Source organism: Salvelinus alpinus, chromosome 7 (genome assembly GCF_045679555.1).
Source record: "Salvelinus alpinus chromosome 7, SLU_Salpinus.1, whole genome shotgun sequence".
Lineage (NCBI taxonomy): Eukaryota > Metazoa > Chordata > Actinopteri > Salmoniformes > Salmonidae > Salvelinus > Salvelinus alpinus.
Genome location: NC_092092.1, coordinates 88,316,947 through 88,339,496, shown reverse-complemented (window position 1 = coordinate 88,339,496; position 22,550 = coordinate 88,316,947). Strand labels below are relative to the sequence as shown.

Sequence of the window (22,550 nt, the reverse complement as noted above, 5' to 3'; positions counted from 1 at the left end):
ATTGTTCATGGAAATCGTTCTGGATAAGAGCGTCTGCTAAATTACAAAAAATGTAAATGTCAGGAAGGGAAGGAAAAAGATAGGACAGTCTTGTGGCAGTTGCAGACTGATAGTCAACTTCAAACATTTCGCTAACGGTGGTCAGATCAAATAGGCGTACACATTACATTTCCCATGGAGCCTTGTGTAAATAAATAAAGTATGTGAATGTATGTGTGTTTGGGATAGGGGATGTTAAGCCTGCTTGTTGTACTACAGTACTGTACTATATCTGGATGTTAAGCCTGCTTGTTGTACTACAGTACTGTACTACATCTGGATGTTAAGCCTGCCTGTTGTACTACAGTACTGTACCACGTCTGTGTGTGTTTGTCTCTCTCTCTCTCTCAGGTTTTGTTATGGTGTGTGCTCTAATGAACGCAACCCAGCTTCAGTAAAGAGCATAAATAGAGGGCAGCATCAACAGGGGTGTGTTCAGATGGATGACGATACACACGTCGAAGATAGTTGGTAGGCCTAATAATAGAGATGATATGATTATAATAATTTCTATCTGAACTTTCGACAATGTTGTTCTCTACTGAACACAACCCGGGTCAGACACACTTTACAATGACAGAGAGAGAGGTGAGCGACTACACCTAGATAGAACAAGATAACCAAACCAGGTTATCCCAGTCCTTTAGTGTGTGAATAATGGAGGAGGTGTATGTAATATAAAACCACTTCTAACACTCTTACCTGTTTAATAAGGATCCAACCCTTTTTTTTAATTTTCTCCTGAAATGACATACCCAAGGCTAACTGCCTGTAACTCAGGCCGTGAAGCAAGGATATGCATATTCTTGGTACCATTTGAAAGGAAACTCTTTCAAGTTTGTGGAAATGTGGATGGAATGTAGGAGAATTCAACACAATAGATCTGGCAAAAGATAATACAAAGAAAAAAAACAACTGTTCTTTTGTATTTTCTTTATATTATCATCTTTGAAATGCAAGAGAAAGGCCATAATGTATTATTCCAGCATTGCTGCAAATTAGATTTTGGCCACTAGATGGCAGCAGTGTATGTGCAAAGTATTATGCTGATCCAATGAACCATTGCATTTCTGTTCAAAATGTTATATCATTACTGCCCAAATGTGCCTAATTTGTTTATTAATACATTTTCAAGTTCATAACTGTGCACTCTGCTGAAGCAATAGCATGGTATTATTTCACTGTAATAGCTACTGTAAATTGGACAGTGCAGTTAGATGAACAAGAATTTCAGCTTTCTGCCAATATCAGATATGTCTATGTCCTGGGAAATGTTCTTGTTACTTACAACCTCATGCTAATCGCATTAGCCTACGTTAGCTCAACCGTCCCGTAGAAGGGACATCAATCCCAAAGAAGTTTAATAACTTAAATATGCACCATTACCATCTATCTATTTGTAGCTAGCTAAAGTTAGCATCGCATTCAGATTAGCTTTTTTTATATATATATTATTTGTTACAAACTAAGTAGCTATAGATATGATACCTATTTCTGATGACCCATTGATCTCATCCATGATGTCTTAGGACCAATGAGAGTTGACCTACTGAGTTTGGACATCACACAGACATGTCCATGTATGGCATTGCGTTGGCAGCCATATTGGATTGATTTAGTTTTTTGGGGAAATGGAGTCCGTAGAGAAAGCAAGAACAAGATGGTTGTCAGGAGTAGTGCAGTATTATCATAAGGAGACGTATACTTGGAAAACGGAGGAGGAATGGAAGGAAAAAGAGAGGGAGGGGAGGGTGTGCTTGAGTCAGATAAAAGTAGTGGAATGTGTTAATTGTACGGGTGCCCATGGGGCTCGGGATCAGATATGTCCGGTGCGAGAGAGGCAGGTTAAGGTTTCCAGGGTTAAAGTAGTGCAGACGTTGTCGTATGCTGAGGCAGTGAAGAAAGTAGAGGAAGATGGGTCAAGGGGGAGGAGTGGTGAGAGTAGTAGAGATATAGCAGTACAGAGGGATAGGACAAAATGTGATGTACTTTTCAGTAAGATTGGATTTTTTGAATTTATAGCAATGGTTATCAACTGTACTGCAGGGTTGGAACAGAAGTCGCAGAAAGTAGAGGTTGTGGTGGCAGCTGCAGAGGTATTTGGGTGTGCGAGACTTGACAATAGAAAGAGTAACAGGGTGTGTTAAGTGGTGATGGCCATTCCTGTCAGGGTGATGGCATGAGGTAGGAATAAATACATTTAATTAGTGGAGTCGGGGGTTGGCAATTTTATTTTATGTAATTTTGAAATGAGTGTGTGTAGTGTTAGATGGTAGGGTATTTATTTATACTTATTTTTAAAAATCAAGCAATATATAAGGTAGTTGTACTCCAGTCCAGCAGGTGGCGGTAATGGAACAACTTGGATGCCAACCGCCGTCAAACCTCAGAAGAAGAAGAAGCCATATTGTTTTCTATCCGGTAGGACGACGTTTTATCTCGCAGTCGAAATCAAACCGTTGTTGGAGATGGTAAGTGTTCCTAACTACCTTAGAGAAAATATATACACCGTTTAGCAGATGTTAATGTGGGGCCGCGACATGCTTATGTTACTAGCGCCTAACAATGCATTAAAATGTCAAACTGGCACACAAATAACCACTTAAAAAACAAAGAACAAGAAATGTCATTAAGAATCTAATTAACAACCCAAATAACACTAACAGTAATCTAATTAACACTGTAACAGTAATCCAAATGCAATCTATACGTATCTACACTGGATGAATTTACACAAGATATACTATGAATGATATGTACAGCAGTATATATACTAGAATGATATGTACAGCAGATATACACTAATAATGATAGGTAGCCTAGTGGTTAGAGCGTTGGGCCAGTAACTGAAAAGTTGCTGGATCGAGTCCCTGAGCTGATAAGGTAAAAATCTGTCGTTCAGCCCCTAAACAAGGCAGTTAACCCACTGTTCCTAGGCAGTCATTGTAAATAAGAGTTTGATGTTAACTGACTTGCCTAGTTAAATAAAAAATGACGATATGTAGAACAGTAGATGGATATACTAGGAGTGATATGGAGAGCGCCGTGTGGCTCAGTTGGTAGAGCATGGCGCTTGCAACGCCAGGGTTGTGGGTTCATTCCCCACGGGGGGACCAGGATGAATATGTATGAACTTTCCAATTTGTAAGTCGCTCTGGATAAGAGCGTCTGCTAAATGACTTAAATGTAAATGTAGAGCAGTAGATGGATATACTAGGAGTGATATACTAGGAGTGATATACTAGGAGTGATATGTAGATGGATATACTAGGAGTGATATGTAGATGGATATACTAGGAGTGATATGTAGAGCAGTAGATGGATATACTAGGAGTGATATGTAGATGGATATACTAGGAGTGATATGTAGAGCGGGAGATGGATATACTAGGAGTGATATGTAGATGGATATACTAGGAGTGATATGTAGAGCGGGAGATGGATATACTAGGAGTGATATGTAGATGGATATACTAGGTGTGATATGTAGATGGATATACTCGGAGTGATATGTAGATCGATATACTAGGAGTGATATGTAGAGCAGCAGATGGATATACTAGGAGTGATATGTAGAGCAGTAGATGGATATACAGTGGGGAGAACAAGTATTTGATACACTGCCGATTTTGCAGGTTTTCCTACTTACAAAGCATGTAGAGGTCTGTAATTTTTATCATAGGTACACTTCAACTGTGAGAGACGGAATCTAAAACAAAAATCCAGAAAATCACATTGTATAATTTTTAAGTAATTCATTTGCATTTTATTGCATGACATAAGTATTTGATACATCAGAAAAGCAGAACTTAATATTTGGTACAGAATCCTTTGTTTGCAATTACAGAGATCATACGTTTCCTGTAGTTCTTGACCAGGTTTGCACACACTGCAGCAGGGATTTTGGCCCACTCCTCCATACAGACCTTCTCCAGATCCTTCAGGTTTCGGGGCTGTCGCTGGGCAATACGGACTTTCAGCTCCCTCCAAAGATTTTCTATTGGGTTCAGGTCTGGAGACTGGCTAGGCCACTCCAGGACCTTGAGATACTTCTTACGGAGCCACTCCTTAGTTGCCCTGGCTGTGTGTTTCGGGTCGTTGTCATGCTGGAAGACCCAGCCACGACCCATCATCAATGCTCTTACTGAGGGAAGGAGGTTGTTGGCTAAGATCTCGCAATACATGGCCCCATCCATCCTCCCCTCAATACGGTGCAGTCGTCCTGTCCCCTTTGCAGAAAAGCATCCCCAAAGAATTATGTTTCCACCTCCATGCTTCACGGTTGGGATGGTGTTCTTGGGGTTGTACTCATCCTTCTTCTTCCTCGGGCCTGGACATGCGCCTGCTTGAGCAGGGGGACCTTGTGTGCGCTGCAGGATTTTAATCCATGACGGCGTAGTGTGTTACTAATGGTTTTCTTTGAGACTGTGGTCCCAGCTCTCTTCAGGTCATTGACCAGGTCCTGCCGTGTAGTTCTGGGCTGATCCCTCACCTTCCTCATGATCATTGATGCCCCACGAGGTGAGATCTTGCATGGAGCCCCAGACCGAGGGTGATTGACCATCATCTTGAACTTCTTCTATTTTCTTCTATTTTCTAATAATTGCGCCAACAGTTGTTGCCTTCTCACCAAGCTGCTTGCCTATTGTCCTGTAGCCCATCCCAGCCTTGTGCAGGTCTACAATTTTATCCCTGATGTCCTTACACAGCTCTCTGGTCTTGGCCATTGTGGAGAGGTTGGAGTCTGTTTGATTGAGTGTGTGGACAGGTGTCTTTTATACAGGTAACGAGTTCAAACAGGTGCAGTTAATACAGGTAATGAGTGGAGAACAGGAGGGCACCATCTTCTTCAAAAGCATCGTGAGCCATGTCAGGATTGCAGTATATAATAAATGTGATTTTGTGTGTGTGTATAAACAGTGAAAGTCAATGTACACTAGTAGGAACAACTGGACCAATGAGAGAAGAGCTACTGAGTTCGGAACGTCACACAGACATGTCCATATATGGCATTGCGTTGGCAGCCATTTTGGATTTTCTCATGCAGCACTATATTGGATCACTCTAATATGGTATCCTTCCACTCTGCAGGATACATTCCGAGTACGAATTTCAGATTAGTGCTGCGCCTGACCCCCTTAAATAGCTGCAGCCACACTACCTCTTCCTTTCCAGAGAGGATTTGCTTGGTAAGAGCTCTATGTTGGTGTATAAGCACAGAAGTATACCCATAGCTATTTAATAGCTTGGAGCAGCTAGCTAGCTAGCCTCTCTTAACAGAAGTATACCCACAGCTATTTAATAGCTTGGAGCAGCTAGCTAGCCTCTCGTATCAGATGTATACCCACAGCTATTCAATAGCTTGGAGCAGCTAGCTAGCTAGTTTCTCAGAAGTATACCCACAGCTATTTAATAGCTTGGAGCAGCTAGCTAGCTAGTTTCTCAGAAGTATACCCACAGCTATTCAATAGCTTGGAGCAGCTAGCTAGCATCTCTTTCAGAAGTATACCCCACAGCTATTCAATAGCTTGGAGCAGCTAGCTAGCTAGTTTCTCAGAAGTATACCCCACAGCTATTCAATATCTTGGAGCTGCTAGCTAGCCTCTCTTAACAGAAGTATACCCCACAGCTATTTGATAGCTTGGAGCAGCTAGCTAGCATCTCTATCAGAAGTATACCCACAGCTATTCGATAGCTTGGAGCCGCTAGTTTCTCAGAAGTATACCCCACAGCTATTCAATATCTTGGAGCAGCTAGCTAGCATCTCTATCAGAAGTATACCCACAGCTATTTGATAGCTTGGAGCAGCTAGCTAGCATCTCTATCAGAAGTATACCCCACAGCTATTCGATATCTTGGAGCAGCTAGCTAGCTAGTTTCTCAGAATTAAAACCCACAGCTATTCAATATCTTGGAGCAGCTAGCTAGCCTCTCTTAACAGAAGTATACCCACAGCTATTCGATATCCTGGAGCAGCTAGCTAGCCTCTCTTAACAGAAGTATACCCACAGCTGTTCAATATCTTGGAGCAGCTAGCTAGCTAGGACGCAATCAGGAAGGTAGAGGTGCTAAGTGCGGTCTACTCCACGTATTTCATAGTTGCAAAAAAGGATGGCAGCTTTCGGCCGATCCTGGAACTACGTGGCCTCAACAAATATTTAAAATAATTCAAGATGCTCTCGCCAGCGCGGGTGTCGCAGGCAGTCTTGAGCAGCCACACTCAACCTGATGGTTGCGTTTTTGCGATCACTAGAAGTACCTCCGGTTTGCCTTCTAAGGCTTATGAGTTCAAAGTCCTCCCGTTCGGCCTCTTACTGGCACCAAGTACACTACCGTTCCAAAGTTTGGGGTCACTTAGAAATGTCCTTGTTTAAAAAAATACATTAAAAAAAGTTCATTGAAATAACATCAAATTAATCAGAAATGCAGTGTAGATTTTGTTAATGTTGTAAGTGACTTGTAGCTGGAAACGGATGATTTTAAAAAAAATAATGGAATGTCCGCCTATGTAGATAGAGGCCCATTATTAACAACCATCACTCCTGTGTTCCAGTGGCTCGTTGTGTTAGCTAATCCAAGTTTATCATTTTAAAAGGCTAATTGATCATTAGAAAACCCTTTTGCAATTATGTTAGCACAGCTGAAAACTATTGTTATGATTATCAATTAAACTGGCCTTCTTTAGACTAGTTGAGTACCTGGAGCATCAGCATTTGCGGGTTGGATTACAGGCTCAAAATGGCCAGAAACAAATAACTTTCTCCTGAAACTCGTCAGTCTATTCTTGTTCTGAGAAATGAAGGCTATTCCATGCGAGGAATTTCCAAGAAACTGAAGATCTCGTACAACGCTGTGTACCACTCCCTTCATAGAACAGTGCAAACTGAAACAATGACACACATGATATGTAGCGACACACTGCGTACATCGGACACGGAACAATGATACACATGATATTGTCGTGTCTTTGGCTATGCCAGATTAAGTGTTATGACATGCTATTCTATAAAATACTTTCTCCGTAATTAATATTACCTGATTGAGCTAATCATGTAAATGTAATTAACTCGGGGCACCAGGAAAGAGTGTTTATAGAGCTGTTATCTTCCGAATAAACTCTGAAAGACCTAGTATTATTTTACATCAATAGCAGTAATCGTCACCTTATTTCAGTCTCATCTAAAAGTTGTAAATTCTTGGTTATCTTCACGAACGCTGGCTAACAAGTTGAATCAGCTATACAAAATTTAATTATTTATTTACTAAATACCTAAGTAATCACACAGAATTACATATACACAGAATAAATCATACCTTGATTACAAATTACGTCATAAAGGAAAATGTCCCTAGCGGGCGGAACAGATATGATAGCTTGTTACACAAAAGAAAAGGGGCTGGGTTTGAGTGAAAGAGCGGGAAGACTGAGGAACAAAGGGCGACGCTGTGCTATCGTAAATACAATATCTTATGCATTCTAAATTACCGCCCATTCGGAAAAGGAAAATGCAATAAATATTTACTCTGAGCTGCGCTTCGGTAGGTTGGTGGTAGATGGAAGGCCGTGTTGCCCAACCGGGTCCTTTGTCCTTTGAAGAATGTCTCTGCTGCTGGGTGGTAGACGGGATACTCTGTCTGTCCTAATTTACGTTTGCAGCTGCTGTTGCTAACAACGTCTAGGAGGTATCACTTCTATAGCGAATAAGAGTTCAAAGTTCATACCAGTCGCAACCAAAGCTCATGCTGAGGTTGGCTTAGTTCTGTAGTTGACATGTTATCTGAACCATTCTGACATAGGACCGTCGTCCTCATCCTCGGAACAGGAAGTTAAATTTTCGTCAATGGCTTATATAGTGGAGGGAGAGGGGTGTGTCTGAAAAGTGTATAACCCATGTCTCTTCACAGGGGCGGGCCATTGGTTGAGCAGAGCCCTAAACTTATGAAAACCAAATTCTCTCATTTAGAAGCTAAAATTACATTTAATCTCTTCACAAATAATTTCATATTCAAACATTTGAATTAAACAACAATTCCATGTGAATCCGATACCTCTGACGTTTAGACTTTCTACAGTAGAGTTTATGTCATTCTATCATTGATGAGAATGTGTCAGAGGGCAACCGAACTGACATAATATACCTTAAGTACCACCGCATATGTTCAGTTGGTCGGATTACCAGAATATAGTTCATTTCCCCCCAACTTCTGATGCTCCCAGAATCTCTATGTTAACCAAAGGGTTTTTCTAATGTCACATCAGTAGGGTAGAGAGAGGAAAGGGGGGGGGGTATTTATGACTGTCATAAACCTACCCCCAGGCCAACGTCATGACAATATGTAGCAACACACTGCGTGCATCGGACATGAAACAATGATACACATGATATGTAGCAACACACTGCGTGCATCGGACATGAAACAATGACACACATGATATGTAGCGACACACTGCGTGCATCGGACATGAAACAATGACACACATGATATGTAGCAACACACTGCGTGGATCGGACACGGAACAATGAGCAACACTATAGAGGGAATAACCATTCATCTAGAGGAGATGGAGGGAGGGAAGCAAAACTATAGAGGGAATAACCATTAATCTAGAGGAGATGGAGGAGGGAAGCAAAACTATAGAGGGAATAACCATTCATCTAGAGGAGACGGGGGAGGGAAGCAACTATAGAGGGAATAACCATTCATCTAGAGGAGACAGAGGAGGGAAGCAAAACTATAGAGGGAATAACCATTCATCTAGAGGAGACGGGGGGAGAGAAGCAAAACTATAGAGGGAATAACCATTCATCTAGAGGAGACGGGGCAATATGCAATCTGTTAATTATTATAGACTTATTTTGAAAGTGGGGATGCAGATGCCCCATTTGCTCAGGTGCTTATTTATTTATGTGTGTTTTCAAACTGAACAATGTTGTGTGTAATCGCGGGTCTTTGTGCTGAAATCAGTTGTTTTTGATCACTTCCATTTTATTTTACATCAGAGCTCCAGTCTTCAGACGCCAATCAACTCCAAGGTAAATGGTGGAGTTGAGTTTAATATTGATATTGTCTTTTCGTTATAGATGGAACAAATCGGTTAAACAGCTGCCACCACGCTGGGGACGACAACACGGGGAGACTGAGATTACCTTATCGCTTCAGATGTTTCCAACATCACTGGTTATTTAAAGAACTTCCTGAATTATTCTCATCGGTGGTACCTAACACAGTCGAGGGATGCAAAACGTCCTCAAGAAGAAGAAGAAGAGGAGGAAGATTACAACCTCTGAACAGGAACAGGAAGAACCTGCCATTAAAGAGGATCAAGTGGATGGTCACCAATTGACGGGAGAGAAAAGGAATAAAGAACTACCTGGACATAAAAAGCAAACGGTGACAGAGTTGGAAATGGTGGAGAAAGAGAGGAAGAAACGTAAAAAGCAAAAGAAGAAAGAGAAGCAAATGAATGTTCAAGCTGAAATGGAGGTTCCAGATCCTGAGGAACAAACTAAAGGGAAAACGAAGAAAAGGAAAAACAAGCTTCAGACACGACGTGTGAGAGACGAGGCGATGAGTAGCTGGAAGAAAAGGAAAAACAAGCTTCAAACACGACGTGTGAGAGACGAGGCGATGAGTAGCTGGAAGAAAAGGAAAGACAAGCTTCAAACACGACGTGTGAGAGACGAGGCGATGAGTAGCTGGAAGAAAAGGAAAAACAAGCTTCAGACACGACGTGTGAGAGACGAGGCGATGAGTAGCTGGAAGAAAAGGAAAAACAAGCTTCAAACACGACGTGTGAGAGACGAGGCGATGAGTAGCTGGAAGAAAAGGAAAGACAAGCTTCAAACACGACGTGTGAGAGACGAGGCGATGAGTAGCTGGAAGAAAAGGAAAGACAAGCTTCAAACACGACGTGTGAGAGACGAGGTGATGAGTAGCTGGAAGAAAAGGAAAAACAAGCTTCAAACACGACGTGTGAGAGACGAGGCGATGAGTAGCTGGAAGAAAAGGAAAGACAAGCTTCAAACACGACGTGTGAGAGACGAGGTGATGAGTAGCTGGAAGAAAAGGAAAAACTATAATGACAGAGAGACCAAAGAGGGGATGGACAGTGGCCTCTCAGCGTCTGCAGTAGATGTCTCAGATGTAAGGGTACCAGTAGAGGCCAGAAAGAGTAAGAAGAAGCACAAGAACAGACAAACGAAGCTTGAAGAGGGAGCGGAAAGCCGTCAGACAGTTTTAAGATTAGCAGATGATCCTGAAATCATAGAACTGTACATTAAAGCTGTTGAGGGAGGGGAAAATGTGGTAACGGAGGTACAGAAGAAGGTAAAGGAGAAGAGGAAACGAAAGAAGGAAATAGTTGGAGAGATTCAACTGAACGTTTGTCCAGATGAAACAGAGCTCCCGGGTATTCTAGAACAAACTGAGAGAAAATGGAAAACAACGAGGCTGAAAACACAACCGGATGGAGGGGCTGTAGAGGGCAGCAGGAGAAGAAAGAGACAACCGGGTGGAGGGGCTGTAGAGGGCAGCAGGAGAAGAAAGATACAACCGGATGGAGGGGCTGTAGAGGACAGCAGGAGAAGAAAGATACAACGCTGCAGAGAGTCCGACACGGGAATGGACAGTGTCCCCTCTATGTCTGAAATAACAGATTTAACAGCTTCAAATGATAACGGGACTCATGATTCTGGACCAGAACCTGAGAAAGATGGTCCCCACACAACCATGGTTGAGACAAGCGCCCAACAACGCAGACGCTGCCTAAAAGACAAACATCTAAGGTCAGTAGAAAGGAACCTCGTACACTCGTTTGACGTGTGAATCTTGCATATTTTGAAGAGTGATTTCCCTTATTGGTGGTAGTGAACATAACCATTGACAGTAGGAATTGCTGGTGAAACCAGACCTTTGTAAATCATTGTGCTGTGTACCAGAGTTTCATCTCAAATCAGAGGTTTCTAAACAGATGTTTTAGATGTTATGTAGATATTTCTCCCCTCTCTATGTTACAGTGAAAAAGAATGGAGGGCTATGAATGAGCTCAAAGAGTTTGTTCCCAATATTGCGTCTCGTCCTGTTAAGAGGATCAGAGCGATGATCAAGTATGATCTTGATCGATTCAAGGAATTCCGAAGACAAGGTAGGTTTATTCTTTAAACCCTCGTGGTGTTTATCGTAGGATGATGTAGTTAACATGTCCACATGAAAACAATGTTATGGAGCATGATAATGTTTGATGACAAATTGATTTAATTCTGAAGAAATGAAAATTTGATTTTTCTCCCTTGACACATGAATCCACATTCAGTGTTTGGCCCGCTGACTGAGTGGCAGCCCCCCCCCCCCTCTCTGATTCAGAGGGTTTAAATGTTGAAGACACATTTCAGTTGAAGGCATTCAGTTTTACAACTGACTAGGTATCCCCCTTTCCCTTTTTATCAATTAGACCCAATGAGTTACGTGTTTGGCCCGCTGACTGAATATATTATCATTTAGACCCAATGAGTTACGTGTTTGGCCCGGTGACTGAATATATTATCATTTAGACCCAATGGGTTACGTGTTTGGCCCGCTGACTGAATATATTATCATTTAGACCCAATGGGTTACGTGTTTGGCCCGCTGACTGAATATATTATCATTTAGACCCAATGGGTTACGTGTTTGGCCCGCTGACTGAATATATTATCATTTAGACCCAATGAGTTACGTGTTTGGCCCGGTGACTGAATATATTATCATTTAGACCCAATGGGTTACGTGTTTGGCCCGCTGACTGAATATAATCTCATTTAGACCCAATGGGTTACGTGTTTGGCCCGGTGACTGAATATATTATCATTTAGACCCAATGAGTTACGTGTTTGGCCCGCTGACTGAATATATTATCATTTAGACCCAATGAGTTACGTGTTTGGCCCGGTGACTGAATATATTATCATTTAGACCCAATGGGTTACGTGTTTGGCCCGCTGACTGAATATAATCTCATTTAGACCCAATGGGTTACGTGTTTGGCCCGGTGACTGAATATATTATCATTTAGACCCAATGGGTTACGTGTTTGGCCCGCTGACTGAATATATTATCATTTAGACCCAATGAGTTACGTGTTTGGCCCGGTGACTGAATATATTATCATTTAGACCCAATGGGTTACGTGTTTGGCCCGCTGACTGAATATATTATCATTTAGACCCAATGGGTTACGTGTTTGGCCCGCTGACTGAATATATTATCATTTAGACCCAATGGGTTACGTGTTTGGCCCGCTGACTGAATATATTATCATTTAGACCCAATGGGTTACGTGTTTGGCCCGCTGACTGAATATATTATCATTTAGACCCAATGGGTTACGTGTTTGGCCCGCTGACTGAATATAATCTCATTTAGACCCAATGGGTTACGTGTTTGGCCCGCTGACTGAATATATTATCATTTAGACCCAATGGGTTACGTGTTTGGCCCGCTGACTGAATATAATCTCATTTAGACCCAATGGGTTACGTGTTTGGCCCGCTGACTGAATATAATCTCATTTAGACCCAATGGGTTACGTGTTTGGCCCGCTGACTGAATATATTATCATTTAGACCCAATGGGTTACGTGTTTGGCCCAGTGACTGAATATATTATCATTTAGACCCAATGTGTTACGTGTTTGGCCCACTGACTGAATATATTATCATTTAGACCCAATGAGTTACGTGTTTGGCCCGCTGACTGAATATATTATCATTTAGACCCAATGAGTTACGTGTTTGGCCCGCTGACTGAATATATTATCATTTAGACCCAATGAGTTACGTGTTTGGCCCGCTGACTGAATATAATCTCATTTAGACCCAATGAGTTACGTGTTTGGCCCGCTGACTGAATATATTATCATTTAGACCCAATGAGTTACGTGTTTGGCCCGCTGACTGAATATATTATCATTTAGACCCAATGAGTTACGTGTTTGGCCCGCTGACTGAATATATTATCATTTAGACCCAATGGGTTACGTGTTTGGCCCGCTGACTGAATATAATCTCATTTAGACCCAATGGGTTACGTGTTTGGCCCGCTGACTGAATATATTATCATTTAGACCCAATGGGTTACGTGTTTGGCCCGCTGACTGAATATATTATCATTTAGACCCAATGGGTTACGTGTTTGGCCCGCTGACTGAATATATTATCATTTAGACCCAATGGGTTACGTGTTTGGCCCGCTGACTGAATATATTATCATTTAGACCCAATGAGTTACGTGTTTGGCCCAGTGACTGAATATATTATCATTTAGACCCAATGGGTTACGTGTTTGGCCCGCTGACTGAATATAATCTCATTTAGACCCAATGGGTTACGTGTTTGGCCCGGTGACTGAATATATTATCATTTAGACCCAATGGGTTACGTGTTTGGCCCGCTGACTGAATGTATTATCATTTAGACCCAATGAGTTACGTGTTTGGCCCGGTGACTGAATATATTATCATTTAGACCCAATGGGTTACGTGTTTGGCCCGCTGACTGAATATATTATCATTTAGACCCAATGGGTTACGTGTTTGGCCCGCTGACTGAATATATTATCATTTAGACCCAATGGGTTACGTGTTTGGCCCGCTGACTGAATATATTATCATTTAGACCCAATGGGTTACGTGTTTGGCCCGGTGACTGAATATATTATCATTTAGACCCAATGGGTTACGTGTTTGGCCCGCTGACTGAATATATTATCATTTAGACCCAATGGGTTACGTGTTTGGCCCGCTGACTGAATATAATCTCATTTAGACCCAATGGGTTACGTGTTTGGCCCGCTGACTGAATATAATCTCATTTAGACCCAATGAGTTACGTGTTTGGCCCGCTGACTGAATATATTATCATTTAGACCCAATGAGTTACGTGTTTGGCCCGCTGACTGAATATATTATCATTTAGACCCAATGAGTTACGTGTTTGGCCCGCTGACTGAATATATTATCATTTAGACCCAATGGGTTACGTGTTTGGCCCGCTGACTGAATATAATCTCATTTAGACCCAATGGGTTACGTGTTTGGCCCGCTGACTGAATATAATCTCATTTAGACCCAATGGGTTACGTGTTTGGCCCGGTGACTGAATATAATCTCATTTAGACCCAATGGGTTACGTGTTTGGCCCGCTGACTGAATATATTATCATTTAGACCCAATGGGTTACGTGTTTGGCCCGCTGACTGAATATATTATCATTTAGACCCAATGGGTTACGTGTTTGGCCCGCTGACTGAATATATTATCATTTAGACCCAATGGGTTACGTGTTTGGCCCGCTGACTGAATATATTATCATTTAGACCCAATGAGTTACGTGTTTGGCCCAGTGACTGAATATATTATCATTTAGACCCAATGGGTTACGTGTTTGGCCCGCTGACTGAATATAATCTCATTTAGACCCAATGGGTTACGTGTTTGGCCCGGTGACTGAATATATTATCATTTAGACCCAATGGGTTACGTGTTTGGCCCGCTGACTGAATGTATTATCATTTAGACCCAATGAGTTACGTGTTTGGCCCGGTGACTGAATATATTATCATTTAGACCCAATGGGTTACGTGTTTGGCCCGCTGACTGAATATATTATCATTTAGACCCAATGGGTTACGTGTTTGGCCCGCTGACTGAATATATTATCATTTAGACCCAATGGGTTACGTGTTTGGCCCGCTGACTGAATATATTATCATTTAGACCCAATGGGTTACGTGTTTGGCCCGCTGACTGAATATATTATCATTTAGACCCAATGGGTTACGTGTTTGGCCCGCTGACTGAATATAATCTCATTTAGACCCAATGGGTTACGTGTTTGGCCCGCTGACTGAATATAATCTCATTTAGACCCAATGGGTTACGTGTTTGGCCCGCTGACTGAATATATTATCATTTAGACCCAATGGGTTACGTGTTTGGCCCGCTGACTGAATATATTATCATTTAGACCCAATGGGTTACGTGTTTGGCCCGCTGACTGAATATATTATCATTTAGACACAATGGGTTACGTGTTTGGCCCGCTGACTGAATATATTATCATTTAGACCCAATGAGTTACGTGTTTGGCCCAGTGACTGAATATATTATCATTTAGACCCAATGTGTTACGTGTTTGGCCCACTGACTGAATATATTATCATTTAGACCCAATGGGTTACGTGTTTGGCCCGCTGACTGAATATATTATCATTTAGACCCAATGAGTTACGTGTTTGGCCCGCTGACTGAATATATTATCATTTAGACCCAATGAGTTACGTGTTTGGCCCGCTGACTGAATATATTATCATTTAGACCCAATGAGTTATGTGTTTGGCCCGCTGACTGAATATAATCTCATTTAGACCCAATGAGTTACGTGTTTGGCCCGCTGACTGAATATATTATCATTTAGACCCAATGAGTTACGTGTTTGGCCCGCTGACTGAATATATTATCATTTAGACCCAATGAGTTACGTGTTTGGCCCGCTGACTGAATATATTATCATTTAGACCCAATGGGTTACGTGTTTGGCCCGCTGACTGAATATAATCTCATTTAGACCCAATGGGTTACGTGTTTGGCCCGCTGACTGAATATATTATCATTTAGACCCAATGGGTTACGTGTTTGGCCCGCTGACTGAATATATTATCATTTAGACCCAATGGGTTACGTGTTTGGCCCGCTGACTGAATATATTATCATTTAGGCCCAATGGGTTACGTGTTTGGCCCGCTGACTGAATATATTATCATTTAGACCCAATGGGTTACGTGTTTGGCCCGCTGACTGAATATATTATCATTTAGACCCAATGAGTTACGTGTTTGGCCCAGTGACTGAATATATTATCATTTAGACCCAATGGGTTACGTGTTTGGCCCGCTGACTGAATATAATCTCATTTAGACCCAATGGGTTACGTGTTTGGCCCGGTGACTGAATATATTATCATTTAGACCCAATGGGTTACGTGTTTGGCCCGCTGACTGAATGTATTATCATTTAGACCCAATGAGTTACGTGTTTGGCCCGGTGACTGAATATATTATCATTTAGACCCAATGGGTTACGTGTTTGGCCCGCTGACTGAATATATTATCATTTAGACCCAATGGGTTACGTGTTTGGCCCGCTGACTGAATATATTATCATTTAGACCCAATGGGTTACGTGTTTGGCCCGCTGACTGAATATATTATCATTTAGACCCAATGGGTTACGTGTTTGGCCCGCTGACTGAATATATTATCATTTAGACCCAATGGGTTACGTGTTTGGCCCGCTGACTGAATATAATCTCATTTAGACCCAATGGGTTACGTGTTTGGCCCGCTGACTGAATATAATCTCATTTAGACCCAATGGGTTACGTGTTTGGCCCGCTGACTGAATATAATCTCATTTAGACCCAATGGGTTACGTGTTTGGCCCGCTGACTGAATATATTATCATTTAGACCCAATGGGTTACGTGTTTGGCCCGCTGACTGAATATATTATCATTTAGACCCAATGGGTTACGTGTTTGGCCCGCTGACTGAATATATTATCATTTAGACCCAATGGGTTACGTGTTTGGCCCGCTGACTGAATATATTATCATTTAGACCCAATGGGTTACGTGTTTGGCCCGCTGACTGAATATATTATCATTTAGACCCAATGAGTTACGTGTTTGGCCCGCTGACTGAATATATTATCATTTAGACCCAATGAGTTACGTGTTTGGCCCGCTGACTGAATATATTATCATTTAGACCCAATGAGTTACGTGTTTGGCCCGCTGACTGAATATAATCTCATTTAGACCCAATGAGTTACGTGTTTGGCCCGCTGACTGAATATATTATCATTTAGACCCAATGAGTTACGTGTTTGGCCCGCTGACTGAATATATTATCATTTAGACCCAATGAGTTACGTGTTTGGCCCGCTGACTGAATATATTATCATTTAGACCCAATGGGTTACGTGTTTGGCCCGCTGACTGAATATAATCTCATTTAGACCCAATGGGTTACGTGTTTGGCCCGCTGACTGAATATAATCTCATTTAGACCCAATGGGTTACGTGTTTGGCCCGCTGACTGAATATATTATCATTTAGACCCAATGGGTTACGTGTTTGGCCCGCTGACTGAATATATTATCATTTAGACCCAATGGGTTACGTGTTTGGCCCGCTGACTGAATATAATCTCATTTAGACCCAATGAGTTACGTGTTTGGCCCGCTGACTGAATATATTATCATTTAGACCCAATGGGTTACGTGTTTGGCCCGCTGACTGAATATATTATCATTTAGACCCAATGGGTTACGTGTTTGGCCCGCTGACTGAATATATTATCATTTAGACCCAATGGGTTACGTGTTTGGCCCGCTGACTGAATATATTATCATTTAGACCCAACGGTTGTTGTCAGGTAAAGGTGTCCTCATACGGTAACCTTTAGACTTGGATGTGCAGGTATGTCAGCTGTGTCTTTAAGTTTCCTCTTCCTCTTCCTCAGTGGTGGTGAATTATAGAGGTCAACCGATTATGATTTTTCAACGCCGATACCGATTTATTGGAGAACCAAAAAAGCCGATACCGATCAATCGGCCGATTTAAAAAAAAATAAAAAAAAAAAAAAAAATAAAATTAAAAAAAATAAAAATAAAAAAAAAAAAATTTTTTTTTAATAAAAAAAATATATATAAATTTAAAAAAAAAAAAAAAAAATTATTTTATTTTTTTATATATATATATATATATAATAATAATAATAAAAATAAATAAGAATAATAATAAAATAAAACTTTATTTTATTTGTAATAATGAAAATTACAACAATACTGAATGAACACTTATTTTAACTTAATATTATACATCAATAAAATCAATTTCGCCTCAAATACATAATGAAACAGGTTCAATTTGGTTTAAATAATGCAAAAACTAAGTGTTGAAGAAAGTAAAAGTGCAATATGAGCCATGTAAGAACGCTAACGTTTCAGTTCCTTGCTCAGAACATGAGAACATATGAAAGCTGGTGGTTCCTTTTAACATGAATCTTCAATATTCCCAGGTAAGAAGTTTTAGGTTGTAGTTATTATAGGAATTATTGGACTATTTCTCTCTATACGATTTGTATTTCATATACCTTTGACTATTGGATGTTCTTATAGGCACTTTAGTATTGCCAGTGTAACAGTATAGCTTCCGTCCCTCTCCTCGCACCTACCTGGGCTCGAACCAGGAACACATCGACAACAGCCACCCTCGAAGCAGCGTTACCCATGCAGAGCAAGGGGAACAACTACTCCAAGTCTCAGAGCGAGTGACGTTTGAAACGCTATTAGCGCCCACCCCGCTAACTAGCTAGCCATTTCACATCGGTTACACCAGCCTCATCTCGGGAGTTGATAGGCTTGAAGTCATAAACGGTGCAATAGCTGCTGGCAAACGCAGGAAAGTGATGTTTGAATGAATGCTTACGAGCCTGCTGCTGCCTACCACCGCTCAGTCAGACTGCTCTATCAAATCATAGACTTAATTATAACATAATAACACACAGAAATACGAGTCTTAGGTCATTAATATGGTCGAATCCGGAAACTATCATCTCAAACAAAACATTTATTCTTTCAGTGAAATACGGAACCGTTCCGTATTTTATCTAACAGGTGGCATCCATAAGTCTAAATATTGCTGTTACATTGTACAACCTTCAATGTTGTCATAATTACGTAAAATTCTGGCAAATTAGTTCGCAATGAGCCAGGCGGCCCAAACTGTTGCATATACACTGACTCTGCGTGCAATGAACGCAAGAGAAGTGACACAATTTCACCTGGTTAATATTGCCTGCTAACCTGGATTTCTTTTAGCTAAATATGCAGGTTTAAAAATATATACTTCTGTGTATTGATTTTAAGAAAGTGAGCAACGACAGTCCTTTTTCGCGAATGCGCACTGCATCGATTATATGCAACGCAGGACACGCTAAACTAGTAATATCATCAACCATGTGTAGTTATAACTAGTGATTATTATTGATTCATTGATTGTTTTTTATAAGATAAGTTTAATGCTAGCTAGCAACTTACCTTGGCTTCTTACTGCATTCGCGTAACAGGCAGGCTCCTCGTGAGGCAGGTGGTTAGAGCGTTGGACTAGTTAACCGTAAGGTTGCAAGATTGAATCCCTGAGCTGACAAGGTAAAAATCTGTCGTTCTGCCCCTGAACAACCCATTGTTCCTAGGCCGTCATTGAAAATAAGAATGTGTTCATAACTGACTTGCCTAGTTAAATAAAGGGGCCAAAAATTACCGATTTCTGATTGTTATGAAATCGGCCCTAATTAATCGGCCATTCCGATTAATCGGTCGACCTCTAGTGAATTAGCCCCAAATAAATTAGCTTATGATATTAGTTCACATAAAGATGAATGCAAATTCATCTCTATTGAAGAAATAATGTTCAGAATATTCTAGAGCCATATTTTAACAGTGAAATATAACTATAGCCTAATTGTGTACCCAAAATGCATCACTGGATTAGGTTGCACATGAAAATATTCTGAATCCTGCATTTCTGCTTGGACATGTTAGATGAACCAACTTATTTCTAGAATCTCAGTAATATATTACACCTTTTAGTAAAGTGCATGGCTTGTAAGACGCTGTATTCTGTTGCGTGACACCATTTTGGAGGGGGTATGACCAAATCAACTGAAAAAGTACCAGTGTTAGCAGGACAACGCGCTAGGGGCACCAGTGTTAGCAGGACAACGCGCTAGGGGCACCAGTGTTAGCAGGACAACGTGCTAGGGGCACCAGTGTTAGCAGGACAACTTAACTTAACTTCCGGCGCCGAAAAGAGATGGCCGCCTCGCTTCGCGTTCCTTGGAAAATATGCAGTTTTTAGTTTTTTTATGTGTTATTTCTTACATCGGTACCCCAGGTAATCTTAGGTTTCATTACATACAGTCGGGAGGAACTACTGAATATACGATTAACGTCAACTCATCATCGTTCCTACCAGGAATATGACTTTCCCGAAACGGATCCAGTGTTTTGCCTTCCACCCAATACAATGGATCTGATCCCAGCCGGCGACCCTGTGCGACGCCGAAAAAGGGGCAAACGAGGCGGTCTCGTGGTCAGGCTTCGGAGACGGGCACATCGCGCTCCACTCCCTAGCATACTACTCGCCAATGTCCAGTCTCTTGACAATAAGGTTGATGAAATCCGAGCACGGGTAGCATTCCAGAGAGACATCAGTGATTGCAACGTGCTCTGCTTCACGGAAACATGGCTAACTCAAGGGACGCTAACGGAGTCGGTGCAGCCAGCTGGTTTCTTCATGCATCGCGCCGACAGAAACAAACATCTTCCCGGTAAGAAGAGGGGCGGGGGGGTATGCCTTATGATTAACGAGAAGTGGTGTGATCATCATAACAACACACAGGAACTCAAGTCATTCTGTTCACCTGATCTAGAACTCCTCACAATCAAATGTCGACCGCATTATCTACCAAGGGAATTCTCTTCAATCATAATCACAGCCGTATATATTCCCCCCCAAGCAGACACATCGATGGCCCTGAACGAACTTTATCTGACTCTTTGTAAACTGGAAACCACACACCCTGAGGCTGCATTCATCGTAGCTGGGGATTTTAACAAGGCTAATCTAAAAACAAAACTCCCTAAATTCTATCAGCATATCGATTGTGCTACCAGGGCTGGAAAAACGCTAGATCATTGTTATACTAATTTCCGCGACGCATATAAGGCCCTCCCCCGCCCCCCTTTCGGAAAAGCTGACCACGACTCCATTTTGTTGATTCCAGCCTACAAACAGAAACTCAAACAACAAGCTCCCGCGCTCAGGTCTGTTCAACGCTGGTCCGACCAATCTGAATCCACGCTTCAAGACTGCTTCGATCACGCGGATTGGAATATGTTCCGCATCGCGTCCAACAACAATATTGACGAATATGCTGATTCGGTGAGCGAGTTCATTAGGAAGTGCATTGACGATGTCGTACCCACAGCAACGATAAAAACATTCCCAAACCAGAAACCGTGGATTGACGGCAGCATTCGCGTGAAACTGAAAGCGCGAACCACTGCTTTTAACCAGGGCAAGGTGACCGGAAGCATGACCGAATACAAACAGTGTAGCTATTCTCTCCGCAAGGCAATCAAACAGGCTAAGTCCCAGTACAGAGACAAAATCGAGTCGCAATTCAACAGCTCAGACACAAGAGGTATGTGGCAGGGTCTACAGTCAATCACGGATTACAAAAAGAAAACCAGCCCCGTCGCGGACCAGGATGTCTTGCTCCCAGACAGGCTAAACAACTTTTTTGCCCGCTTTGAGGACAATACAGTGCCACTGACACGGCCCCCTACCAAAACCTGCGGGCTCTCCTTCACTGCAGCCGAGGTGAGTAAAACGTTTAAACGTGTTAACCCTCGCAAGGCTGCAGGCCCAGACGGCATTCCCAGCCGCGTCCTCAGAGCATGCGCAGACCAGCTGGCTGGTGTGTTTACGGACATATTCAATCAATCCTTATCCCAGTCTGCTGTTCCCACATGCTTCAAGAGGGCCACCATTGTTCCTGTTCCCAAGAAAGCTAAGGTAACTGAGCTAAACGACTACCGCCCCGTAGCACTCACTTCCGTCATCATGAAGTGCTTTGAGAGACTAGTCAAGGACCATATCACCTCCACCCTACCGGACACCCTAGACCCACTCCAATTTGCTTACCGACCCAATAGGTCCACAGACGACGCAATCGCAACCACACTGCACATTGCCCTAACCCATCTGGACAAGAGGAATACCCATGTGAGAATGCTGTTCATCGATTACAGCTCAGCATTTAACACCATAGTACCCTCCAAACTCGTCATCAAGCTCGAGACCCTGGGTCTCGACCCCGCCCTGTGCAACTGGGTCCTGGACTTCCTGACGGGCCGCCCCCAGGTGGTGAGGGTAGGTAACAACATCTCCACCCCGCTGATCTTCAACACTGGGGCCCCACAAGGGTGCGTTCTGAGCCCTCTCCTGTACTCCCTGTTCACCCACGACTGCGTGGCCATGCACGCCTCCAACTCAATCATCAAGTTTGCGGATGACACTACAGTGGTAGGCTTGATTACCAACAACGACGAGACGGCCTACAGGGAGGAGGTGAGGGCCCTCGGAGTGTGGTGTCAGGAAAATAACCTCACACTCAACGTCAACAAAACAAAGGAGATGATTGTGGACTTCAGAAAACAGCAGAGGGAGCACCCCCCTATCCACATCGACGGGTCAGTAGTGGAGAAGGTGGAAAGTTTTAAGTTCCTCGGTGTACACATCACGGACAAACTGAATTGGTCCACCCACACAGACAGCGTTGTGAAGAAGGCGCAGCAGCGCCTCTTCAACCTCAGGAGGCTGAAGAAATTCGGCTTGTCACCAAAAG

The 22,550-nt window shown here is 42.3% G+C and overlaps 1 protein-coding gene across 3 annotated transcripts in view; it reads left to right on the top strand.

Moving 5' to 3' along the window:
- Positions 1 to 2,368: 2,368 nt before the first annotated feature.
- LOC139581824 (transcription termination factor 1-like) overlaps positions 2,369 to 22,550 on the top strand; it is a 78,060-nt gene continuing 57,878 nt past the window's right edge. For all 3 annotated transcript variants that reach the window (XM_071412029.1, XM_071412030.1, XM_071412028.1), the window contains exons 1-3: positions 2,369 to 2,510; positions 9,123 to 10,826; positions 11,058 to 11,185. In XM_071412029.1, coding sequence (XP_071268130.1) covers positions 9,277 to 10,826; positions 11,058 to 11,185 — 1,678 coding nt within the window. In that variant the 5' untranslated portion in view covers positions 2,369 to 2,510; positions 9,123 to 9,276. The remainder of the gene's footprint in view (positions 2,511 to 9,122; positions 10,827 to 11,057; positions 11,186 to 22,550) is intronic.